At 45.0% G+C, this 26,076-nt stretch overlaps 1 protein-coding gene across 1 annotated transcript in view; it reads right to left on the bottom strand.

The window, feature by feature from the left end:
- Positions 1–4,276: 4,276 nt before the first annotated feature.
- LOC141156420 (histo-blood group ABO system transferase 2-like) overlaps positions 4,277–26,076 on the bottom strand; it is a 163,783-nt gene continuing 141,983 nt past the window's right edge. The window contains exons 4-6 of the mRNA XM_073642615.1: positions 25,946–26,005; positions 11,112–11,240; positions 4,277–5,090 (exon numbers count right to left, since the gene is read on the bottom strand). Coding sequence (XP_073498716.1) covers positions 4,406–5,090; positions 11,112–11,240; positions 25,946–26,005 — 874 coding nt within the window. The 3' untranslated portion in view covers positions 4,277–4,405. The remainder of the gene's footprint in view (positions 5,091–11,111; positions 11,241–25,945; positions 26,006–26,076) is intronic.

Genomic DNA, 26,076 nt, shown 5'->3' with positions numbered 1-26,076 from the left:
ACTGTACAAAGAGCGATGCAACAGATTACTCATCCTTTTTCCTATTGTATAGACGATCGTTAGACTGCCAGTCGACATCATGTTCGATACTATGGTGTCACAGACTTACAGAACGTATCTGCAGTACGTTTGGAAATGGAAGGAAAGGATGGCAGAGGCATACAACATAGCGCCCAAAGTGGTTACGCAAGGACAGAGCAAGTGTAAGGAGTACTATGATCGAAAATGTTATTGAACAGAATTGGCACCGGGAAGCCGGGTGCTAGACAAGAATGTACATGAGAAAGGCGGTCCAGGAAAACTTTGTTCGTACTGGGAAGAGAAGGTGTATGTGGTCATAAGGAGGAAAGCTGATGACAGTCCAGTGTATGAAATCCGAATGGAAACGGGAGACAAGAAAAGCAGAATAGTCCATCTGAATTTACTACTACCCTGTAATTATCTCCCACCACAAGACTTCCCAGAAGTAGACCGACATCGTCCAAGATTGACTAAGGGACAACCACAAGCTAAAGCTCCGGAGGTGGATAGTGACCTTGAAAGTTCCGATGGAGAATGATACACCATTGTATTTCTCAGACTGGCAAGGAGAGGGATGTACCATCTTCAGGACAGTGAACTAAGTCCAGAGGCTCCAGAGTTCGTACTAAGGAGTACAGATGAAGTCCAATTCAGATCTGATCGAACACCGGTCCCTGAAGAGACTAATCGACACTCAGGAGGAGCGGAATTACCAGACCGTGCGGAAACAGGTGACTCAGGAGAAGTACAGGAACTTACAGAGGCAGCTCCAAGAGCATCTGAAGAAGCACGGGAAATGAGTGCGGCGGCTGAAACTCCTGTGACCAAAGAAACCGTGGTATCTGAGGAACAACCCACCAGGAGGATGTCGACTCGAGAAGTGAAGAGGCCCGTGATGCTGACGTACGAGACACTTGGTGCCAAGGACTGTCTATTGGAAATAGGTTTCTCTGCCCGTGGACCAGGTAAGCCCACTTGAGTGGTATTCACCACCGAGAGGCAGTATGGAAGATGTTGCCTGCTGGAAAGACTTGTTTTCATTCTTTGATTTTCCTTAAAAGACTTTGTAGAAACAAAGAACTGTTAAGGCCTAGTGACAGAGAGGGAGAGCTGGTTGAAGACATATGAAAGCTCCAGCTGAAGAGATGCTGATTGTGTTAATTGTGTTAATTGTTTATTTCTTACAGGAGTACTTCAAGAAAAAGGCCATAGAATAGGTTGTTATCAATGTTTATAAATGTTATGCCAATTTGACAATGCCCATTTGTATATAAAGTTACTCAACTTTCACCACTGTCTCAGAATTATTCAGATTGACCAATTAAGGTGAATGTCGAGGACAACATTCAAACAGGAGAGAAGAGAGTGACATGCAGAAGTAGTGCTGCTGCTTCAAAAGCATCCAGCAACTATAAGAGTTAACAGAGTCACAGGAGACAGGAAGTGTTGTGCTTCAGAAGCATCCAGCAATTTGAGGGGTTAACACACTCACAAGAGACAGAGATTGGTTAGCAGAGCCCCAGGGGGATTGTGGGGAACTTGCTTACTATTCTGGCTGCAGCCAAAGGAAGAAGTGGTGTGTGTGATCTGTATCTCACAGAAGTGCAGGAAAGAGAACAGGATTCAAGTCCAGGGTGAAGCTCAATTAGAAAATTAGCCACACTTGTCCATGGGATGTATGTGGTATTGTAGCTACAAGCACCAGAGGGCCACCAGTCCGTGGGCCGCTATGGTGCTGTTTGTAGGAGAAACCAGCTATCTTTGACTAATCCTATACAACCCCTTCCAATGGAAAGGCTATTTTCACACTAAATAGTAATACAGTCAATAAAAATATCTGCTGCCTCTGTGATGTCTTTGTTGCATAGATTTTTAACAGTACTTTATTTAAAAAAAATTGCATTTTTACCACCTCAATGGGAGGGAAATTAAGAAAATTGTGTTAATATGTTTTTCACTAATAGGCATTCTGCTTGGGAAGACAGTGGATCCAAACCAAAGTAAAATAAGGGTGATAGTCGCCGCTCTACATACAATTATTTATTCTACACCAATACCTGCTCATAAAACTAAAGTCAATTTTCATTTCTGTTTTGGTTTACGGTGTAAACATTTTCTTTAAGAATTTTCAGGTAAGTTTCCATAGAAAAATAATCTTGATTTTATAAAAGAAATGACTTCTGCGTCTAAATAAAATAAAATACTTGTTTATTTCATTCACAATAAAATACAACAAAGTACTTTTATTCCTCTGTCATTTCAACACACTGTGCAGAAATCAATAGTACAAGCAAATAAAGGAAACTTTGTAATACAATTTACATAATTAAACCCTTTAAAAATATAATTTAAGATATTAAAATATTCCACAAAAATTCCCACGTGAAACAAGTGAATAAAGTGCTAAAAAAGAAAGTACAAACCTTCACTAAAATCAAATAAACACCAATAAGAATTGCTTCTGTCAAACAGTTTCTTTAGGAAGTATCAAGAATAAGTGTCTAGAGGATTTAAATAAGTCCCACACTTATAGTCAATTATCCCCTATGGGTGTCAGAAATGGGTAGATATCTATACAAAAGGTGTATGGAGGACCCATTCTATAGTCCCATACCAACATATACACACCAGAAAGCCAAAAATATCAAATACCCTTTTGTAACACACCCTAATGAATATTCTTTCTCCACTTATGAGCTACTTCTTCCCGCCCCACACCTCCTGAACTCACATCCATTCTGACAAAGAGCTAAAATCCGTCATAGTAAAAAAAAAAAAGATGGTCTGCCAGTTCACTGAAGGATCAGATTACAACGACTTAGTGAAGTCGATAGAGAAGAAAGGCAGAAGGAAAAGAAAAGAGTAGCGGCATCAGAGAAATGCAGACACAGTGTTGCTGTTTTATTTTAAATGCTAGTGCTGGATTCACAGCTACAATGCTTAGGGGGTGGGCATGACTCAGTGACTCAAAATAAACACCAACATGTGAATTCCTGTATCACTTACCTCCCTTTCTGGTGTTACACTAGCCATGAAATTCTTCTAGGAGATTCAGTTTAAGGGGAATCCGTCAGCACTATTTCACACCCCAAACTATTTATATGTGCATGTAGTTTGTTACAACAGTCAGATGCCACATGCTCAAAAAGGGTACCCAGGATAGACTTGACACTAGCCACTCCGTTTGGCAGATTCCAGAAAAAACCCGACCTTCACCCTTTAACACCTCCACAGGGATCCAGGCTTACAATAAGGTTCACTGGATTGTTTCCAGGTAAGGGCTGCCTTCCTGAGGAGCAAATCAGAGGTAAGAAGGGTCATCAAGCAGGATCAATGCCAAGAGGTCATGTTAGGGGGAAAAAAAAAATCGGAAAAAAGAAGATGGTCAAAATTCAAGCTGGGGTCAGAAAACAGGAAAAAACAGGAAGTCAAAACAAGTGCAAAAACTAGAGCTGGCTTCCAGGTAAGCAGAACTTATTGACTGGCAGTGGAAGTCAGAGACCCAGGGGTTTAAATAGCTGTCAGGTCAGCCCAGGGCACTCAGAAAAGAGTAATCAAAACTAATTAACCCCATAGCTCCCTGTTCTAGGAGTATCAAAAGTCTTAGAAATAAAACAGTCACGCGACACCTGCAACAAAGATGTGGCACCGCCTAACAGCTAATGTAGAAACAGAGGTTACAAGAATTGGCACAGATGTTTTAAAGACAAGTCCAGCAATACCTTTACATGGCCAGTCTGTTCCTCTGCTACTGAGAAATCCGCTTTTAAATTGATATGCAAGTGAATCTGAGGAACTATGACAGACCTGAAGCCTCTGTCACACCAGCTCTATTCCCCGCACAGCGCCACCTCCTCCTGCTTGACTGACATCCTCTGTGTGATTTCAGGCAAAGAAGCTGTTAGTCAAATAGGAGGAGGTGACGCTAGGTGGGGAATAGAGTTTGAGTGACAGAGGCTTATGATCTACCATAGCCCTTCAACCTCATTTGCATATCAATTTAATGCTAATTTGAAAGTAAGGAGGAACAGACTGGCCTTGTACAGGTATTGCTGGACTTGTCTTGGAAAAAGCTACATGTGCATATAAATAGTTTGGGGTGTGATTTTCTGCTGACAGATTCCCTTTAAAGAACATTTAAAACATTTTCAAATTCTCCAAATTACTTTAGCAAAGAAACATATGCATCATGTTAAAAGCAGCAGCATTGTTTTCTCCTTGCAATGGTTGTCTCCACTCCAAGTATGATCAACACATGGAAGATGAAATATAAAATTCAATGTCCTAGTTAGGAAAATTACATAAATCACGCACGTATAGATAAGGTTAGAACTGCTTCTAGGTCTTTACTGTGGGAACACATTAGATATTTCATAACCGCATTTTAGTTCCTCACTTTTTGATGGTTTTTGGGCACTGCCAAGAATCGCTTCCTCTTGATTAACTCACCATGAGATAGTCCATTGGCCCAGAGGTATTCAGGTGAAAGTATCTTAGTAGGTTTATTGTACACCAGATACCTGTTGAGATGAGATTCCTCCTGCCACACAGCTTCAATACCCTTTTTCTTGTCCTCCATAATACCTTTCCGGCATTCCATACTAAGTTTGTAAATTTCTTCCACTTTTCCACCATACAGAGCGGCCATGTAATAGAAGTCTCCTTCCCCTTCTGGTATACAAGCTGCAGAAATTGGTCTACGCTCATATGTAAAGGACTTTGGTTCAGAAAGAAAATATCCTGGGTGGAGCGTAGCTACCAGGTCTCCAAGTATTTCGACACCTACGTGATCATTGAATACCATATCTACATCAGCGCATATCAGGTAGTCTATTTCATTGGGCATATACTCCTTGGTGAAAATCGTGAGGGTTTCCATTCTTCTCATGGACACATCCTGCCAGCGTTGGTCAGCAACCACATTGTGCAGTTGTAAGATGCGACCATCTGCCATTTTGGGTTTAACTACATTAGTGACATTGTCAGTGAATACATAGTATGTAACATTGTGTCCAACCATGAAATAACGCTCCGCAGACTCCAATAATGGTAGAAGGAATTGTATATACCTGTAAAAAATTAATTGACTTAATTATATTCAATAATGGGCTTTAATCTGAAGTCACTTCTAAATTGCTGGAAACCAGATAGATTTGCATTGTTATCAATACTGTAATAATTGATATAATTCTAGCCTTCAAGCTAATTTTATTTTGCAGCAATTATATAATTATATTGATGTGGCATGTTATTATAATCTTATTATTATCAGTTTTTGGGTTTAATTCGCAAATAAATGCTTTTCCGGAAGTAAATTTAAAAAAATCTCGACATTATTGCCTAATACTCTATACTCTACTCTATAAGTCATTGTCTGAGCATTTAAACAGCCATGCAAAATGAAAAGGTATATTAAGCAATTCAAGACACTTAAACTCTTATACAGACAAATGTTTCAGGGAACTTGCTCCTAATGCTTAGGCAGTTGCCTGATGACGGCTGCCAGCAGTACCTTACGGCCAAGATTTGTCTGCCGACGCAAGATAAAGACCCTGCTAAACTTAGAAAACGTGTGAACCGATGACCAAGTAGCCTCCTTACAGATTTGCAGAATAGACGCCTGGTGTCAGACAGCCCTGGAGGCTGCTACTGCCCGCGTAAATTGCACCCTATCCCTGAATGGGGGAGATCTGGACTTCACCCCATAGGCTTTGAAATAGGCTGATCGTATCCAGCAAACAATAGTGCCTTAGAGGAGGGCCAGGTCACTGCGCAAGCCTTCTGGAATGATAAATAAGGCAACTGAATTTCTGAACGGAGTGTGGGCTGACAAGTAGCGCCTCACAGTTCTGACCATGTCCAGCTTGTACAAAGCTCTCTTAGGACGATGAGAGAGCAAAGGGCAGAAGGAAGGTAGGACAATGTCTTTGTTAATGTGGAAAGCCAAATCACCATAGGGAGAAAAGACAAAACTAGCCTCAACACTAAATGTCCAGGTGCAGGACAAGATAAAGAGTGTGACAGGAGAGAGCAGCCAGTTCCAATACCAGCCTGATGGAGGTAATTGCTAGAAAAGTCACCTTATAGGGGAGATGGAATGGCGAGATGTCTCTAACTTGCTCAAAGAGTGGGGACTGAAGTGCGTCCAGATCATCTTTCCCAGGGTCCGCTCTGCCTTCAGAATTCACAGTTGCTCAGTTGGATGGCAAGGCTGTTAGGGCAGCGATACTATGCACATCAGGCCTGTCGGATCCAGTTATCCAGACTATGTTTAGAACGTGAAAGCCCTCCTCATTATGTATCTTCCATCGCACTTGAAAGGCCGCAATAATCTTTTCCAACATAGTCCCAATCTGATGAGAACACTGAAACGAAAGGCCTGTAAAGTTGCCACTAGCTCCTCTGAGAAGGTGTACAATTTCTTCAGGTGTCTACGTTTCTGAAAACATTTATCTGGATCTTCCCATCCCTTATCCGGTAATCCCACAAACTCATTGTGGTTGGTGAAACATCTAACCATGTGTCTCCCCCTTCTAAAGAACCCTGACTCAGTTGAAGGAGAACGATTTGCCTTAGTGACCTTTAGAGATAATTTAACTGCAGGTACAAGACTATCAATCATTTCCCTTAGCTTCCCCTCTTGATAGGAGTCCAAATCTGAGTCTAAGTTAGAACTGGGCTCTCACCTCTGTGGGGAGCGGCCAGAGGGTATAAGACCACGACTGCACCCCAAGAGGCACGGATGGTGACTTGGATGATGATCTGATTTGAGGCCGCTGGGATCACCTCTGCGATAGATTGTACTGGTGCAGTGTAGCAAGTGTGTCTGACTCACTCTGGGCAATGGTTAGAGTACAAGGGGCAGCAGAGGCCTTGGTCAATCGTTCCTCAACTGTAACTATGGTTACATTGGTTAATTCAGGTACTGAATGAGCTAAAGCCAGGGCCCATGCAGAGGGGCCATCCTCCTCACCGGCCACGGAAATCACCTAAGTAGGTATCCATAGAGGAGATGGGAAGATACTGGTAGCACAGTACGCTTTGGCTTGGCCCAAGGGAAACTTACACTTACAGAAGATGAAAACATAAAAGGTAACCAGGGTAGGCTGGGCCATCGAGTATGTGCAGTCTTCTCTGAACTCTGACATTATGAGAGACAGAGAAGTCAAAGGGATATAGAAAACTAAGAGAGATGGACATACTGCCCATGTTCCCCCTTGAAAACATGTGTATAGTTGTAAATGTACCTTGATATGTAATGTGCATTATGATATGCTTTATTAGTGACGGTGGTGTAGTTTGACCAACAGTAGGGAGAGTTAGGATTAATGTTTGAGACTAGTGGAAGGGAATATTGTGAAGGGACAGAGACAGTTTCCTGTCAGGAAGTTAGATAGGGTCCAACATGTGCCAGAAGCAGTCCTATGGTCTGACTAGTCAGCAGAGCCACATGAAGTGGGTGACCCTGATGTGAGTGAACACTGTGACAGTGGATAGCAAGATCCCGAGTAAAGAAAGGAGAAGTGACAGAAGAACAGAGTGATGCACCAGAGACTGGTCCTGGGCCAGGACACCTAGAAGTACGGCCCCGAGTTTATAACTCATAGAGGTAACAGGCCAGGATGGAGCAGAGAACGAAGAGAGTGCCCCGGGCAGGAGTTTCAAGGCGTCAGCAAGCTGAGAAGCTAAATACGGACTGTGGCGCCCCTGAGTGTTCGACCGCCACAGGAATGCTGCACTTCTTTAATGGAGTGTGGTGTTCCTCCTCTGAGGTAAGCCCAGTGCGATGGTTGTGACCTAACCTTTTGCATCCAACACCACATTTCCACCAGAGGGAGCTATTATGCACTAGGTGCTGCTCCCCTGGTTACGGGGAGACTGGGGAACACAAAGTAGTAGGAACCAGTTAGTGGGTGTGGGTGGAGGAACAACTAGATAGTGACACTTTAGATTTCATATTTAATAGAATGCCATCTTTGATCTTGTTCCTTTTGGCTAGTGCTTGTCTAGTCTTTTTGGTCCTAGTTAGTCGGGTCTTCGCTGGTCCTTTGGTCTAGCCTTTGCTAGTCTGTCAGCTGTCACTGTGCTGTCAAAATACTCTGTGTAATGTGACTTCCCTCCGGGAGCGCAGATCCTGTGTGGGCATGCACCGGCATGGGACACAGCCCTCGTACCCCGATCTTTGGGACGAGAGGTAGGTTGCAGACAAGGAATGTCTCAACCCGGCCGAGGACCAGGATCAAGAAGGCCCGGGAGCTTTAGAGTGTGGCTCCCTAGCAAATGGGTCCCGGGGAGGATGCAGACGGAGCGAAGTACGCCACCTGTCCTCACCTACCTGATCTATTCAGAGGGATTCCGGCTGCAAGAGGGGTACCGGCCCCCTGATACTCGACCTCGTACTCTACATCCAGGACGGGAAAGCCCGGTTAGGCCCTGAGTATCCCACCGGGCGTCGGATGGAGAGGAATTGCCACCCGAGCCCTACACCTGAGAGGAGCTCAGAGGGAGACCCGGCCTATCTACACACGCACAGACGGGAAAGGGTGAAGTCTGTAGTGCAGGAACACTCTGATGTAGGGTCGCTACCAAACACTGGACTTCCTCGGAGGTAGTCGGACCCCCGTCCCTGGTGGCCGCAGGACTCCGCGGGGAGCAGGGAGTCGCCTTCCCGCTAACATCTCTGAGTGAGTAAAGCTTTGGAAGTTCACCCTTAAGGCCTCCGGACTGTTCATTACGTGCCATACCACGCGACGCGGTGCCCGTACTCTCTCCCGCGCTACTGCTACCCCCCTGCATCCTGTTTGTCTGCCCTGAGGCCTTGCTCCGCCTGTGGGGAGCAGTGAGAACTTTAGCTGCCACGACACCGGGCCTCAGCGGACTGCTAGCGGCGCTGGTGACCCTTCACCAGGCACCACAGGTGGCGTAGTCGTTAATCAGCCACTCAACCCGGACAAGCCCACACCATCTCTTTCTAATGTGACGGCCCTGAGCACGGGTCGGGCCCGGGCCACGGCTGCATCCCATCTCTTCAACACAGGGCCCGACACCGAGTCCCCCAACACCCAGGGTAAAACACGGGCTTTCTGAGTAGAGGCGTCACACGGACCATATTGGCAAACTGGTTCCCTTAAGAGGGAAGAGGACGCAGAACCGCGGGTTGAGAACAGAACTCTCATTAACTGGGCTGTAGTAGGGTGCTGGTGAAGACAGAGAAACTTGAGTTAGGACCAAGTAAATTTGAAGAGGTAGAGAGACTGTGTGAAGATGCACCAAAAAACGCCGCAGAGCGTTTTTACTGCCCAAAAAGCAGATTTTGGCAGCAGAAAAAAAACATTTAAAAATTCTGTCCTTGTACGTAGACTTAAAGCTTCATTTGTGCACAGTGAATACTGCATTTATAAGTTTAGAATGCAAAAATACAGGAGCATAGTTGCTATTATTCTATATTCCTGTCCATAAAGATTTACTAAAACTTTGTTAATCAGATATATGTACCCTAAGACGATGCCAGTGACGAATGCAACCTATCCTGAAAGAAAAAACAGCCCTCATACTGCTTTATCAACAACAACAGAAAAATAAAAAAGTTATGGCACCTCTACAATAAAAAAGTGAAAAACATGGTTTGACATACAGTAAAAGCCAAAACTGACTTTGGAAAAAGGGAGGTTTAATAAGCTCTAGCCCTAAACTAGTTTTTTCATACTTCCATTTACATTCTTTTAAGGTGATGGTTTACTATTATGATGTGTGCAATGAACATGCTAACAGCTTATCTAAAAAAGGTTACTATCAAAATAAATTCAAGTAGCTCCACTCTTCTTTTAATCCCAATTAAAGGGAACCTGTAATGTCGGATAACTATCAACTTACAAATATAGGGTCAATCTGTGGGTTAATAGCGTTTTGAAGGTGCCCGGCTGCCCTACTGAAAGAGTGGCTCCTGGAAGAAAATGAACTTTACTTCTCTGGGGAGCCGCCGTCTTTCGGTCATGCAGACATGCCTGGAGCAATTACTGTCACCAATCACAGCACTGTAAGTGGTGGTTATAAGCACAACACAACACTTTAACTTACAACTGCCTCTGCACTGATGAACCGTGGACCAAGCTGACCATCCAAGTGACATGGAATGCTTACAGTCGCCGCTCGGTGCTGTGAGTGGTTACTGTAGCCACATTGGCACACCTGTATGACTGAAAGCCGGCGGCTTTCGGAAGAAATAAAGTTCACTTTCTCCAGCACTTTCAGTATGGTGGCCGGACACCTTTGTAACACTATTAACCTTCAGATTGACCCTATATCTGAAGATAAATTGTGTTATCCGACATGACAGATTTCCAATAAGGTCTACTTATACTGCACTATTATCGTTCCTAAAAACACTCGTTCAATTATATTCATGCAGTCTAAATCGGCTTCCAGTCACCTGATGAATAAGCAAAAAAAAGTTAAAGGGGATATCCGGGACTTTAAAAAAAAGGCATGTAGTTGCTAACAGGGGCAACTATCTGTCTGTTGTACCTGGCGCCGGTCATTGACGGCTCTTGCCAGACATTCAGCAACTCCTTGTCAACAGAGCAGCAGTTTCTCTTCCTGTTGACAGGGCGAGGCTACTGGTGTCATGCTGATTGACAGTTGGCTTCCCCAGTTAGACTGCGGAGAGCCGGCTGTCAATCAGCATGACACCAGTAGTCCCGGCCTCTCAACAGAAAGACAAACTGCTGTTCTGTTGACAGGGAGCAGCTGAATCACTGGCAGGAGAAGTCAGTAACGGGCACCGGGTACAACAGACAGGTAGTTGCCTCTGTTAGCAACTACATGCCTTTTTTTTTTAAGGTCCCGGATATCCCCTTTAATTCATCAAGCATCATGATCTTTTGGGTTGCAAGAAAAATAATCATTCTGGGCAGCGCATCGTCCTTTTTAAAAAGGATTTGCGCTGCCGAGAACAATAGCTGCCTTTTCACACTGAACGACCTATTACTGATCATTCAGTGCAGATTTGAAGAGTGGTCGGACGGTAAGCAAACTATTAAACGATGCATTGCGCAGTGTGAACAAACTATTAAATTCCAATGTGTACTTACTTTTTGACAGCAAATACAAACAATCCAATTCTTGTACCATTGTGTTGTTTATCTAAAATGTTAATGTTAAATATTCCACCCCAAATAATTGGGGCGAGCCAGGGAGTGAGAACATTGAGACCCAATTTCCTATTGAAAAAAAAATTGCATGATGACAAAATAGCACATACCACACTCTTTACACACATATGAGTATCTACATTAGTATATCTTAAATAGAGAGGCTTTAACATTGAAGAACATATAAAATAACAAACTGAGCTTTATTAACCCTTTATTAGCCCTCTTTTTTGATTGGCTGCAGTGGTGATGATGTCATATTGACAGCACTACAGCCAACCAGTGAGATCACCTCTGCAGATGATCAACAAAGACTGGGGAGGGTAAGTAAAGCTCAGTTTGTTATTCTCTATAACAATGAACCTATAAGTTTAAAAAAATTGAAACAAGACAATCCCTTTAAATTGGTTTTCCATGTAAGAAAAATTGAGTTAAATGTATTTGATGTATCATGGTATTGCCAACATGGTCTGCAGATCAATCTCCAGCTATGATTGCATCTAAAACAAAAGGGGAACTCATCACTGAAGAGAATAGACCTCTAGTCCAGTCTCCATTTGGTGACCCCCTGGGCAAAGCCATGAAGAGGCCATCATGTGGGAATGTGACAGTGGTCCTATTTCTTGGATTATGGTATGGTGTGGTATTATGTACAGTAGCTGAACCCCTCTAGTCTTCTTTCTCGGTATATTAACAACTTGGCATTGCATTGATTTGGTGTTAGCACCAGTGGTATGGTCATTTGTTCAAAGTGTCCTAGGAGCCGTTTTTTCAACAAGACATCACCAGGCTGAATGTTGCTCATACTACTTTCAGCAGCCTGCTTGGCCTAATTTTGCTGCCATGGTGTGCAGCATCTCCAAACTTCTCCCTCCAAACACATTTGGGATGTGATTCAAAGGCTATTGCAAAGAGAGCTGCCAGCAGCAGATCTTGATGATTTGCCTAAGTGCCTACAGCATGGCAGAACATTCCTCAGACAACCATTAATAACATCACTGATAGCAGCCAAGGCATTTAACTTTGTGTATTTATGCATGTGGCGTTCAATACTGAATATATCGAGATTAGTGTTGAGCGAGCACTAAAATGCTCGGGTGCTCGAAGCTCGGGCCGAGCTCGCCGTGATACTCGGGTGCTCGACCCGAGCAACGAGCCCAATGGTAGTCTATGGGAGACCTGAGCATTTTTGCGGCGGCACCCCCGGAAGTATTTTAAAAGCCTAACAAGTGCCCAAAATGATAGTGACAGTGCTCAAATGACATGAGGACAGCATGGGGATCGCCCCAGGAAGCATTTCTTACCCCCAGGTCACTGCTGTCAACAATGTGGTCAGAGGTATTAAGCTACTTTTAAGGGCTCACAATAAAACGTTCAAAAACTAAACTGAAACTGCTTTCCTGTGAAATATGTTAAGGAAGTTCCTTTCCAGGGTAAAGACTTGTGTATAAGGTAAAATAAATAACCCCCCAAAAAAATACTCCTCCACACCTTGGGCTATATTCACAAGTAGCATTTTTTATGCGTTTTTGCACTTTTGTATTGCTTTCAACCGTGACAAATGCATTCACCGGGAAATGTCATTTTAACATTTTACAACCTTATCTGGCCATATGCTGTGTGACACATGCATACAGTGCTGAAAAGACATGGGAACAGCATGGGGAAGACCCCTGGAAGCATCTCTGACACCCAGGTCACTGCCTAAAAGTGTGCCCATCAGAAGTCATCCTTGCCGCATCAGAAGATGCAGACTTGCAACTATCCCCGTGCAAGTCCTTGTCCCAGGGCAGTGTTCAATTGTACCTCCCCCATTCCTTGCAATGCAAGCGCAAATATGCAGCTAACCACCCACCCACCCACCCGCAGGCTGCAATACTATACTGCTAGCTTGCACTTGAAATGGGGCCTTTTAGATTGGAGGAGGCCGAAGCTGGCCACTACCTCATGGCTGCTTCGGCAGCGAGGTATCCATACTCAGTCCCCAGCCGCCCGGCGGCCAGGTGTCCACGCTCGGTCCCCAGCTGCCAGGGGGCGGCCGGGTGTCCATACTCGGTCCCCAGCCACCCCTCGACACGGTCCCCAGCCACCTGGGGGCAGCCGGGTGTCCATAAACGGTTCCCAGCCACCCCTATTTCTCCTGTCAACTTCTCCCCACACACTTTTCTTAGACCGGCCTGCTTTAGGGCAGCATTGGATGAGCCCACCAGAGAACCAGACTCCTCCGGTGGGCCCTGGCTTCTCCATCAGGGGAGTTGAGAGTGCCAAGGTGAGGAGCATGATGATGGTGATAGAAGTTAGCATCTGCTTTGCTTTCTTGGAATGCAAGCGTAAGTGTGCAGCCTGCCACCCACCCACCCGCAGGCTGCAATACCATACTGCTAGCTTGCACTTGAAATGGGGCCTTTTAGTGTGGAGGAGGCCAAAGCTGGTCACTACCTCATGGCTGCTTCGGCAGCGAGGTATCCATACTCAGCCCCAGCCGCCCCTATTTGTCCCGGTGTGCCTTATACATAAGATTAAGCGCGCATACCAAAACATTACCGGTGCCCTTACTAGTGCATTTAATGGGAAGGACAGCCTATTTCGCTGTAGTGTATGCATGCCAAACCCCTGTTCATGGTACATGCGAGATGCCTCCCACCCTGCACCTGTTGTTGCAGACTTGCAACTATCGCCCCTTGTCCCAGGGCAGTGTTCAATTGTACCTCTCCCATTTCTTGCAATGCAAGCGCAAGTATGCAGTCTGCCACCCACCCACCCACCCCCAGGCTGCAATACCATACTGCTTGCACTTGAAATTGGGCCTTTTAGGCATGTGGAGGCGGAATCTGGCCACTACCTCATGACTGCATTGGCGGCCTGGTATCCATACTCAGTCCCCAGCCGCCCGGCGGCCGGGTGTCCACACTCGGTCCCCAGCCGCCAGGGGGCGGCCAGGTGTCCATACTCGGTCCCCAGCTGCCCCGCGGCCGGGTGTCCACACACGGTCCCCAGCCGCCTGGGGGCAGCCGGGTGTCCATAAACGGTCCGCAACCGCCCCTATTTCTCCTGTCAACATCCCCCCACACACATTTCTTAGCCCGGCCTGCTTTAGGGCAGCATTGGACGAGCCCACCAGAGAACCAGACTCCTCCGGTGGGCCCTGGCTTCTCCATCAGGGGAGTTGAGAGTGCCAAGGTGGGGAGCATGATGATGATGATAGAAGTTAGCATCTGCTTTGTTTTCTTGAAATGCAAGCGCATGTATGTAGTAGCGGCTAGGCCTGAGGTGGTCAGCGTTTTGGCGCATATCCTACCTCCTCCGAGGATTGCTGGATGTTTTCCTGCTACTATCCCAGTTCTATGACTCCCGTTAAAACAAAGCTTCAGGTGATAAATGATGGATGAGGTGGTGGCAAAGGAGAAAGAGCAGGAGGAACAGGGACCATTCACATCAATATCAGGCCAGTCAACCACATATGTCTTGTAGGATATGCTTCTGTAACAAAAGGAGCGGTTTGGCTACACAGTTATAGGGCATACAGTGAGTGCAATGCCTACCAAAAATTTCGAGGCACTCCAATGCCCCTTGGAAATGACATGGAGGTCAGAGGGCCTTAACTAAACTGTTTTTTCCATTTATAGCAACTGGGTCTCCTGTACACTGTTGGCCTAAGAAGTGAATGGAAGGCTTTCCAAAAATTATGAGGAACTGCAATGCCCCTTGAAACAGACGTTGATTACAGCGTTCTAAAAACCTTCTACCCATTATTGGGGAGTGGGTCTCCCTTAGTTTTCGCCTTTGCATTGAAAAGCAAAAGCTGACTAAAATTAGGAGGAAATGCAATGCCCGTTGGAAGAGTCGTGGAGGTTAGAGGTAATTAAAAACAACATTTCAATGCCCCTTGGAAGAGCTGTAGAGTTCAGAGTGGCTAAAGAAGACGCTTTTAATGCCCCTTGGAAGAGACATGGAGGTCACAGTAGCTTAACAAGATGATTTGAATGCCCCTTGGAAGAGACGTGGAGGTCACAGTAGCTTAACAAGACGGTTTTAAAGCCCTTTGGAAAAGTGGTGGAAGTCGCAGTAGCTTAACAAGACGCTTTTATTGCCCCTCAGAAGAGAGGTGGAGGTCCCAGTAGCTTAACAAGACGGTTTTAATGCCCCTTGCAAAAATGGTGGAGGTCACAGTAGCTTAACAAGACGCTTTTAATGCCCCTTACAAGAGCCATACAGTACAGCATCTTAAAATTATTATTCCCATTATTGGGGAGTGGGTCTCCCACAGTCTTTGCTTATGCCTTCCAAACAAAAGCTGACAAAAATAAGGACGGAGGAACTTTCAATAATGGCAACACGGACCACGGTCACCCTGGTGGTATAGTGGTGGTGGAGGCTGAGGATAAGGAGAAGAGCAAAAAACAGCCGAAATGAGGAAGCGTATACTCATGTGTGGGTGTGAAGCATGCATCTGAATACACCTCCCGAAATAACACAGTGAATTTGACTTTGTTACTCTGCTGTCATTTGGTGGTGATGAGAAGTCTGGCCCAATCCAGCCCTTGTTCACTTTGATAAGGGTCAGCTTGTCAGCATTGTCAGTTGACAGGGGAGTGCGCTTATCAGTTATAATTCCCCCAGCGGCACTAAAAACACGCTCCATTAACACGCTAGCGGCAGGGCAGGCCAGGACCCCCAAGGCATACAGAGCGAGTTCATTCCAAGTGTCCAGCTTGGATACCCAATAATTAAAAGGCACAGAGGAATCATGGAGGACGCTGGTACGGTCGGCAAGGTAATCCCTCACCATCTTTTGAAACTTTCCACTCCTTGTGAGAGTACCCCGCGCCTCATGGTCTGTCCGAAGGGAGGGTCTGAGAAAACTGTCCCAGAACGTTGACAGTGTTCGCCTGCCTCTGCTGGATTGGAGTTGCGTCTCTCTCGCATGTACGCCTTGGTTGGGCAACGAACTGTGACCTCTGCCGCTAGCGTGTTCAGATGGGAATTTTTTTAACAGTTCTGCAGCAAGGGCTTTCTGATACTGCCCCATTTTTGTAGACCTCTCCACCTCAGGAATAAGAGAGTGAAAGTTCTCCTTGTAGCGGGGGTCTAAAAGTGTCACCAACCAGTAATGACTGTCACCCAACATTTTGACAACGCGAGGGTCACGGTTAAGGCAGCGTAATATAAAGTCAACCATGCGTGCCAGACTGGTAACGGGCAAGACTTCCGTGTCCTCACCAAGATGACAACTGACCATGCTCTCCTCCTCCTCCCCCCTGTACTCAGGCCACCCATGCTGAACCGACAGTATGACAGTTGTACAGGTACTACCGTCTACAGCGCATGATACAAGCTCCTGTTCTTCCTCCTCCTCCTCCTCTCCCTCATTGTCCCCCAATGCACGTTGGGATGAGATGAGGCTGGGCTGTGTGTAATCGACCGCTACGGCTTCTTGATCCATCTCATCATACTCTGGCTGCAATGCCTCCTCTTTAATTCTCGGGAGAGAGTGTTGCAAAAGACAGACAAGTGGAATGCTGACGCTAATGATGGCGTCATCGCCACTCACCATCTTGGTGGACTCCTCAAAGTTTGTCAAGATGGTACGTATGTCAGACATCCAGGTCCACTCTTGAGGTCTTATGTGTGGAGTCTGACCTGAATATCGATGGCTTTGTTGCAGCTAGTACTCCACAACTGCTCTCTTCTGCTCACAAATCCTTTGCAACATGTGGAGGGTAGAGTTCCAACATGTGGGGACATCACACATCAGTCGGTGTGACGGAAGCTGCAAACGCTGCTGCAACACAGCAAGGGCAGCGGAAGCTGTAGCCGACTTGTGAAAATGAGCTGACAGGCGGCATACTTTTATGAGCAGATCTGGCAACTCGGGGTACGATTTAAGAAACCGCTGAACCACGAGGTTAAGCACATGAGCCAGGCATGGTACGTGTGTGATCTCGCCTCACCTCAGAGCCGCCACCAGCTTACGGCCATTGTCACACACGACAATGCCTGGCTGTAGGTTCAGCGGTGTCAGCCACAGATCTGCCTGCTCTTTCACAGCTGTCCACAACTCACAAGCAGTGTGAGGATTCTCACCTAAGCTTCTGAGTTTCAGCACAGCCTTTTGCCGCTTGGCGGAGGCAGTACTGCAGTGCTTCCAGCTTGTAACTGATGTGGTGATATCTGAGATGGAGGCTGAACATGAGGAGGAGGAGGAGGATGATGCGCAGGAGCTGTACACTGTGGGGCAACTCTGACTGACATAGGGCCCGCAATCCTCGGTGTGGGGAGGATGTGTTCCGTCCCAAGGTCCGACTGGGTCCTGGCTTCCACTATGTTTACCCAGTGTGCCGTCAGGGAGATGTACCGTCCCTGGCCACAAGCACTTGTCCACGTGTCCGTTGTCAGGTGGACTCTCCCAGTAACTGCGTTGTTGAGGGCACGGCAGATGTTTTGGGACACGTGCTTGTGTAGTGCGGGGATGGCACACCGGGCAATATAGTGTCGGCTGGGGACCGAGTACCGAGGGACGGCCACCTCCATAAGGTTGCGGAAGGATTCCGTCTCCACCAGCCTAAAAGGCAGCATTTCCAATGCAAGCAGTCGTGAAATGTGCGAATTTAGGACTGTGGCCTGTGGGGCGATAGCTGCGAATTTCCGCTTTCGTTCAAAGGTCAGGCATATGGACAATTGAATGCTGCGGTGGGACGTGGACGTAGACGTTGATGTTGTTTCTTGAGAAACTGCCATAACAAGTGAAGACTGAGAGGAGGGGCCATCTTTGCATGCATTATGGACAGGGGATTGCCTTGCACGCACAACCGAGGGTTCTATTGCACGCACAACAGCGAAAGAAGCAGTGGTGACACCCGCTGACACTGGTCGTGGACCCTGGGGTTCGCCCCACAAAGTCGGGTGCTTTGCTGCCATGTGCCTGATCATGCTGGTGGTGGTCAGGCAGGTAGTTTTGTCACCCCTGCTGATGCTGGCATGGCAGGTGGTACAAATGGCCTTTTTGGGGTTATCAGCAGAGTCTTTAAAAAAATTCCAGACTCTGGAAGACCTACAGGTTGTATTGGCAACGTCCCTCGTGTTGGTGTTACGGGGAACTGTTGCCCGCCTTCTGTGTGCGGCCACCACACTGCTTCTTCCTGCCTGTTGGGGTACTCTGCCTCCCTTACCCTGTGTGCTGCTGGCCTCGCTCTGCGTGTCCTCCTGCCACATTGGGTCAGTTACTAGATCATCCACCACCTCATCCTCTTCCACTTGCGCACCACGATCCTCCTCCTCAATTGTGTCTCGTCATTGTTCATCTCTTGTGACAAATTGCCAGCGTCGACTTCCTGTGGCCGTGGCTGTTCAAATATTTCGGCATCGCTACATGGGATATCCTCTTCCACCACTTCAAGCGGAGCAGGCGAGGGGCACAAATCTGGAAATGGACCAGTGAACAGCTCTTCAGAGTGTCCAAGTGTGGGATCAGTTGCTGTCTGACGACACTCGGCATGGTGGGAGGAAGGAGCATCAGGGTGAGGAGGAGTATGCGGTTGAGACTCACTGCTACTAAGAGTTGACCGTGTGGAAGACAGATCGGAGGAGGTGGTGCCGAGGTAACTGGAAGTATTATCTGCTATCCAATTAATAACCTGTTAACACTGATCAGTTCGCAATACTGGTGTTGTTCTATGCTTCTCTAGTAATTCGGTCAAGAAGTGGGAGCGAGAAGATGTGGCTGTTGGTTGTGGCACATTTTCACCTTGGCCACGGCCCCGTCCTCTGCATGCACCATCACCAGAACGTCCAGTTCCACGTCCCTTGCCACGCGCCTTGCCCATTGTAAAGGAAGTAAAATAGCTTACACTCGAACTATCAATGGAAAAAGGGTAATAAAAAGTAGATTAGAACCGTGGAAGAGGAAAACCACAGTTCTATTTCTCGGGCCTACACCAGACAATTTTCAACAGATATATTTGTGTCTGAACAATCAGGAGACACTATTATATTTTTTTTACGCCAAAAAATGCCAAAAGCAGGATAATACAGAGATTTGACCCGTGGAACTGCAAAACCACACTTATATTTCTCGGGCCTACACCAGACTATTTTCAACAGATATATTTGTGTCTGAACAATCAGGAGACACTACTGTTTTTCTTTACGGTAAAAATGGCAAAAGCAGGATAATACAGAGATTTGACCTGCGGAGCTGCAAAACCACACTTCTATTTCTCGGGCCTACACCAGACTATTTTCAACAGATATCTTTGTGTCTGAACAATCAGGAGACACTACTGTTTTTCTTTACAGCAAAAAATGCCAAAAGCAGGATAATACAGAGATTTTACCCATGGAACTGCAAAACCACACTTCTATTTCTCAGGCCTACACCAGACTATTTTCAACAGATATATTTGTGTCTGAACAATCAGGAGACACTACTGTTTTTCTTTACGGCAAAAAATGCCAAAAGCAGGATAATACAGAGATTTGACCCGTGGAACTGCAAAACCACACTTCTGTTTCTCTGGCCTACACCAGACTATTTTCAACAGATATCTTTGTGTGTGAAAAATCAGGGAGACACTATTTTTTTTTTTTACGGCAAAAAATGCCAAAAGCAGGATAATACAGAGGTTTGAACCGTGGAACTGCAAAACCACACTTCTGTTTCTCTGGCCTACACCAGACTATTTTCAACAGATACAGTGGTGGCCAAAAGTATTGGCACCCCTGCAATTCTGTCAGATAATACTCAGTTTCTTCCTGAAAATGATTGCAATCACAAATTCTTTGGTATTATTATATTCATTTAATTTGTCTTCAATGAAAAAACACAAAAAGAATTGTCCTAAAGCCAAAAAGAATTGTTCTAAAGCCTAAAATAGGGGGTGGAGAAAAAAAGTATTGGCACTGTTTGAAAAATCATGTGATGCTTCTCTAATTCTTGTAATTAACAGCACCTGTAACTTACCTGTGGCACCTAACAGGTGTTGGCAATAACTAAATCACACTTGCAGCCAGTTAACATGGATTAAAGTTGACTAAACCTCTGTCCTGTGTCCTTGTGTGTACCACATTGAGCATGGAGAAAAGAAAGAAAACCAAAGAACTGTCTGAGGACTTGAGAAACCAAATTGTGAGGAAGCATGAGCAATCTCAAGGCTACAAGTCCATCTCCAAAGACCTGAATGTTCCTGTGTCTTCCGTGCGCAGTGTCATCAAGAAGTTTAAAGCCCATGGCACTGTGGCTAACCTCCCTAGATGTGGACGGAAAAGAAAAATTGACGAGAGATTTCAGCGCAAGATTGTGCGGATGGTGGATAAAGAACCTCGACTAACATCCAAACAAGTTCAAGCTGCCCTGCAGTCCGAGGGTACTACAGTGTCAACCCGTACTATCTGTCGGTGTCTGAATGAAAAGGGACTGTATGGTAGGATACCCAGGAAGACCCCACTTCTTACCCCGAGACATAAAAAAACCAGGCTGGAGTTTGCCAAAACTTACCTGAGAAAGCCTAAAACGTTTTGGAAGAATGTTCTCTGGTCAGATGAGACAAAAGTAGAGCTTTTTGGGAAAAAGCATCAACATAGAGTGTACAGGAGAAAAAAAGAGGCATTCACAGAAAAGAACACGGTCCCTACAGTCAAACATGGCAGAGGTTCCCTGATGTTTTGGGGTTGCTTTGCTGCCTCTGGCACTGGACTGCTTGACCGTGTGCATGGCATTATGAAGTCTGAAGACTACCAACAAATTTTGCAGCATAATGTAGGGCTCAGTGTGAGAAAGCTGGGTCTCCCTCAGAGGTCATGGGTCTTCCAGCAGGACAATGACCCAAAACACACTTCCAAAAGCACTATAAAATGGTGTGAGAGAAAGCACTGGAGACTTCTAAGGTGGCCAGCAATGAGTCCAGACCTGAATCCCATAGAACACCTGTGGAGAGATCTCAAAATGGCAGTTTGGAGAAGGCACCCTTCAAATATCAGGGACCTGGAGCAGTTTGCCAAAGAAGAATGGTCTACAATTCCAGCAGAGCATTGTAAGAAACTCATTGATGGTTACCGGAAGCGGTTGTTCGCAGTTATTTTGGCTAAAGGTTGTGCAACCAAGTATTAGGCTGAGGGTGCCAATACTTTTGTCTGGCCCATTTTTGGAGTTTTGTGTGAAATGATCAATGATTTGATTTTTGCTTCATTCTCTTTTGTGTTTTTTACTTGCAAGCAAATTAAATGAAGATAATACCAAAGAATTTGTGATTGCAATCATTTTCAGGAAGAAACTGAGTATTATTTGACAGAATTGCAGGGGTGCCAATACTTTTGGCCACCACTGTATATTTGTGTCTAAAAAATCAGGGAGACACTATTAGTTTTTTTTTTACGGCAAAAAATGCCAAAAGCAGGATAATAGAGATTTTTTACCGTGGAACAGCAAAACTACAGTTATAATTTACTGGTGTATACCAGACTTTTTTAAATATATATATTTGCGGCTGAACAGTGAGTGACACACTCAAACTGTTTTTTTTTTAGATACAAATGACCCAAAAGTGGATAATACAGAAGTTTGAACCATGGAACTGCAAAATCACACTTGTATTTCTCTAGCCTACACAAGACTATTTTCAACAGATATATTTGTGTCTGAAAAATCAGAGACACACTTTTTTTTTTTGGGAGGGGGCGGGGGGGGGCACCAAAAGGTTAATAAGACGGGTATTTGTACAGTGTGAAGGAGGAAAAAAAAAAGAGGATTTAGATGAAAAAAAAGGATTTTTCCTGGTCCCCGAGACCTGGAGCTAAGTCCAGCAATTTCAGCAACAGGAGCACACAGGACTGTAATGCAGCGTTTGCTGGTATAACCACTGCGTCTCCTATACAGCCTGCCTGCCTGCCTGATATCTGGGATGGATATTAGTTCTGAGAAGGACAGTTTGTTTGATCTGGCAGCCTCTACAGACCCTACACTAACTATTTCGCAGTATATATCTCTCCCTAAATCAGCAGCGCTGTCCCTACACTGTCTGATCCGTAGCGACTGTGTCCAAGATGGCGGCGCCCGGTTTTAAATACTCGAGGTGACCCTGTGCGGCCAGCCAATCACGGTAATGCCCACAAACAACATGGCTGCGGCATTACAGTGACTGGCTGGCAATCCCTGCATGTTCATTGGCTCTGTAAAGAGCGCCAAACATGCAGGGCGGAGACCCGAGCTCTCGCCCGAGTAACCCGGAAATACTTGGTGCTTGCCGAACATCCCGAGTTGCGTGATGCTCGGGCGAGTACCGAGCAGTGTCGAGCATGTTCGCTCAACACTAATCGAGATGTTTTTAAAATTTTTATAGTTTTTCTGCATTTGCATATTATTAACATGTCTACCAATTCTGTGATTTCCAGAATTGCATGACTTATTCTTAGTGTTGCAATTTCAATGTTACTATTGAACTACTATTATTTTTCATCTTGTACAGTTCTCAGCATAAATTAGTACACCCCAACAAATTTGTTAGAAAACCATTTGTTTCCTTTCAGAATCAACATTTTCTATAGGATACCATACTACAAAATACTCCCACAAATGGAGGCTATTGATTGCAAATAATCTATGTTATTTTGCACACCCAAAAAAGTAATTCTCCTAACTAATTAATTCAAGACCATATTGCGAAAATTAGTACACCCTGAAGAAAGTCTTAGGAGCAAAGCTAAAATTTAGACTACAAAATTCTAATTACCAAGAATTCAATCACAGGTAAGTGTAATTATTCTTTAACCCCTTATTGACATATGATGTACTGGTATGTCATATGCTGGCTCCCTGACTTTTGATGCAGGCTAAGAAACTGAGCCCACATTTCTGCTGGCAGATGATGGTTGTGATATTTAGCCATCATCTAGCCGCAGCTGTTGACCAGGTAAATGCTACTGTCAATCTTCCAAAATTTCACAAAGATGGAACTGCAACCATCACACAGAGACTTCCAGCCAATGACGCAAGTAATCACCTAAACAGGAGCGTTTTCTGATGAGAGGGGTTGAAGAAAATTATCATGCAAGTGTACTGCAGTTAGCTAAAGTAGAAGGACATACCGGAGTGAGTGTTTCCCGTGAACACAATACAGCATACACTGCAGAGGAATGGCATGCATGAGTGTCGTCTACGATAAAAGCTTCTCCAAACCAAAGGCCCATGCACAAAAAGCCTGCCTACAATTTAAGATGGTCCATGGTAAAAAAAAAGTGAAGGATGCTAGGACTCTATACTCTGCAGTGATGAGACTAAGATACATTTTTTGAAACTGACAGCTTCAAATCTGTATGGTATTGCCAAGGGGAGGAGTAGAAAGAAAAATGCATGGTGCCTACAGTGAAACATAGTCGTGACAGTGTCCTCATGTGGGGCTGCATGAGTGCTCCTAGTGTCGGGGATCTACATTTCATTTACTGCTCTATATTGAAAGAGAAGATAATAATAATAATTTTTATTTCTATAGCTCCAACATATTCCGCAGCACTTTACATTTTAGATGCTACCATCACTCCATGCACTTGGTAGACGTGCACTTTTCCAACATAGCAATGATCCAAAACACAAATCTATGGCCACTGTTGGATTTCTGAAGAGGCAAAGGTAAAGTGTGACTCCTGATTAACAACCAACTGTCATGCTCCTGGGTTCGAACCCTTGAGACTGTGTTTTGTGGTTGGCTTCTCTGTCCGCCGAGTATCAACAGACACACCTTTTCTCTGAGTGTTTAGGTTCTGTTATTTCGGCTGCAGTTTGTTTAGCATAACACAGGTGTTGTTCATTTGTCTGCCCTATCACCTTTCGAGTGAGCTTTATGTTCTTTCCCCCTCCTGGCATTTCTTGCTGTTGATAGTTTCATGTGGATGTTCGGCCATTCTGCCATTCTGCTTAAAGCCAGTCAGTGAAATTCCAGATAAGGTTTATCTCCTTGCTGTTTCTGTTCTTTACTCTGCACCTACCTTCTGTTACTTTTTAGGAAGTAGGCGGCATATAATCTAACAGTACGTACTTTATACTTTATTTAGTATTTCATGGTTGGCTTTACTCACTCTGGGATCTTTCCTTTTTTTCAGCATACGTTCCCTTTTGTAGGTAATTTACACTCTGCACTGCCCTCTGGTTCTTTAGGAGGGAACGTGAAGCGCTCGATGGCCTTTCAGGCAGCATAGGTCCGAGCTGCCATCTTCTAGTCTGTGGTTAAGGCTATCTCTGCTCACGCAGGAACCATTTTGGACTGTGGGTCAGGATCTCTAATCTGTACAGGAACCGGCAGGGTCAGTTGCAGTTTTTAGTTTGTTACCTATCTTCCTGAGTTGTTAAACAATCATAACACCAACTGAACACATATGGGTAATTCTGAAGAGACATTCACTCTCCATCCAGCATTCAGTCTCTAAAAGTTGGTTCTTGTTGAAGAATGGGAAAACAGATGTTGCAATATGTCGCCAACTTGTTCATTCCATGCTTAGTAGACTTGGTGCTGTCCTTAAAAATTATGAAGTTCATACAAAATACTAGATGTAATAGTTTTTGATGTGTGTTGTAGTGAGAGTTAGGGTTAATGATTGGGACATGCCCAGAGTGGGAGGGGATAAAGTGAAGGGACAGAGATAGTTTCCGGTCAGGACGTCAGATAGGGCCCAGCGTGCAACAGAAGAAGACCTATGGTCTGACCAGCTAGCAGAGCCGTATGACGTGGGTGTCCCTGAAGTGAGTGGAGACAGAGGGAATGGATAGCGAGAACCTGAGCAAAGAAAAGAGACACGAGACAGGGACTGATGGTGTAACTGATTATCCAGACACGGGACCTGCGGCAGGAAGCCTAGTTACACAATACCAAGCTTGCAAGTCCAGGAGGTAATGGAACAGTTCAGTGCAGGGAACGTGAGATGAAGAGAGTGCCTCGTGCAGTAGTTGCAAGGCGTTGGTCAGCAGAGAAGCTGAGTAACAGTCATAATGGCCAAGTAGATCCCCTAATGGGCAAAAGGACGGGGAACCACGGGTTGAAGTACAGAACTCTCACTTACTGACTGTAATACCGTTTTTGAGGACGAGGGATGTTCGTGAAGTATTGTGCTGGGTAGTGGTAAATACAGAGGACTAAGTAAGGAAAGATAGAGAGGATGTATGTGAAGATGCTCTATGTTATAAACAAAACGTTCAAGAATTTATGCACCCACTATCTATCGTACATAGTTCCCACCAAGTTAATGTCAAATAAAAGACTGTTTATTTTTTGAATGGTGGTCTCCCTCACTGAACTTTTCAACATCCAGTCCTGGCCAGCCGATTTCACTGGCATCATGCGTCCTGCAAAGCTCTTACATAGAGTTTAGAAGGATTCAGCTAGTCAGTTTTTTAATCATGTCATGTCATAGACCTAATTTAAAACAAAAGAATTAGCTGGGTAGAAAGGCAAAATGAGCAATTGTAAGTACATAGTGCTGTATAATGTGATGATTGCAATAAGAGGATAAAAACTTTGATGGGAGGAGGAGTGCTTTTTTAATGAAGTAAGGACGGAATATGTTGAAAATGCTATGTGTTTTATTAGTGTTTTTTTTAATTAATAAAAAATAGTGGAAAATCGATAATTGGAACGGTCGGTGTGCTGGATAATCTTGCCCTTATATAGTTAAATTATAATATATTGTCATGGGAGGATTCAGGTACAGAGTTGAGCTGCAAAACCAGACAACCGTTGAACAGCATGGTACCAATCAAAATCCTAGTAATAATTTAAGCTTCAGCCATTTACCTGTATCCAGCATGTTTTGGTTTAGGATTCTCACTTCCAGACTGTAGGTTATTTTCATCCCTGTGAGAAGAATTGCAAAAAAAAAAAAAAGATCAAATGTGTTGGAAATCCACAGCTTCCAAAGTACAGGT

The sequence above is a fragment of the Phyllobates terribilis genome, unplaced genomic scaffold (assembly GCF_046119375.1).
Source record: "Phyllobates terribilis strain yellow unplaced genomic scaffold, ASM4611937v1 Scaffold_8__6_contigs__length_399053987, whole genome shotgun sequence".
Classification (NCBI taxonomy): Eukaryota; Metazoa; Chordata; class Amphibia; order Anura; family Dendrobatidae; genus Phyllobates; species Phyllobates terribilis.
This window is presented reverse-complemented; position numbering and strand designations above follow the sequence as displayed.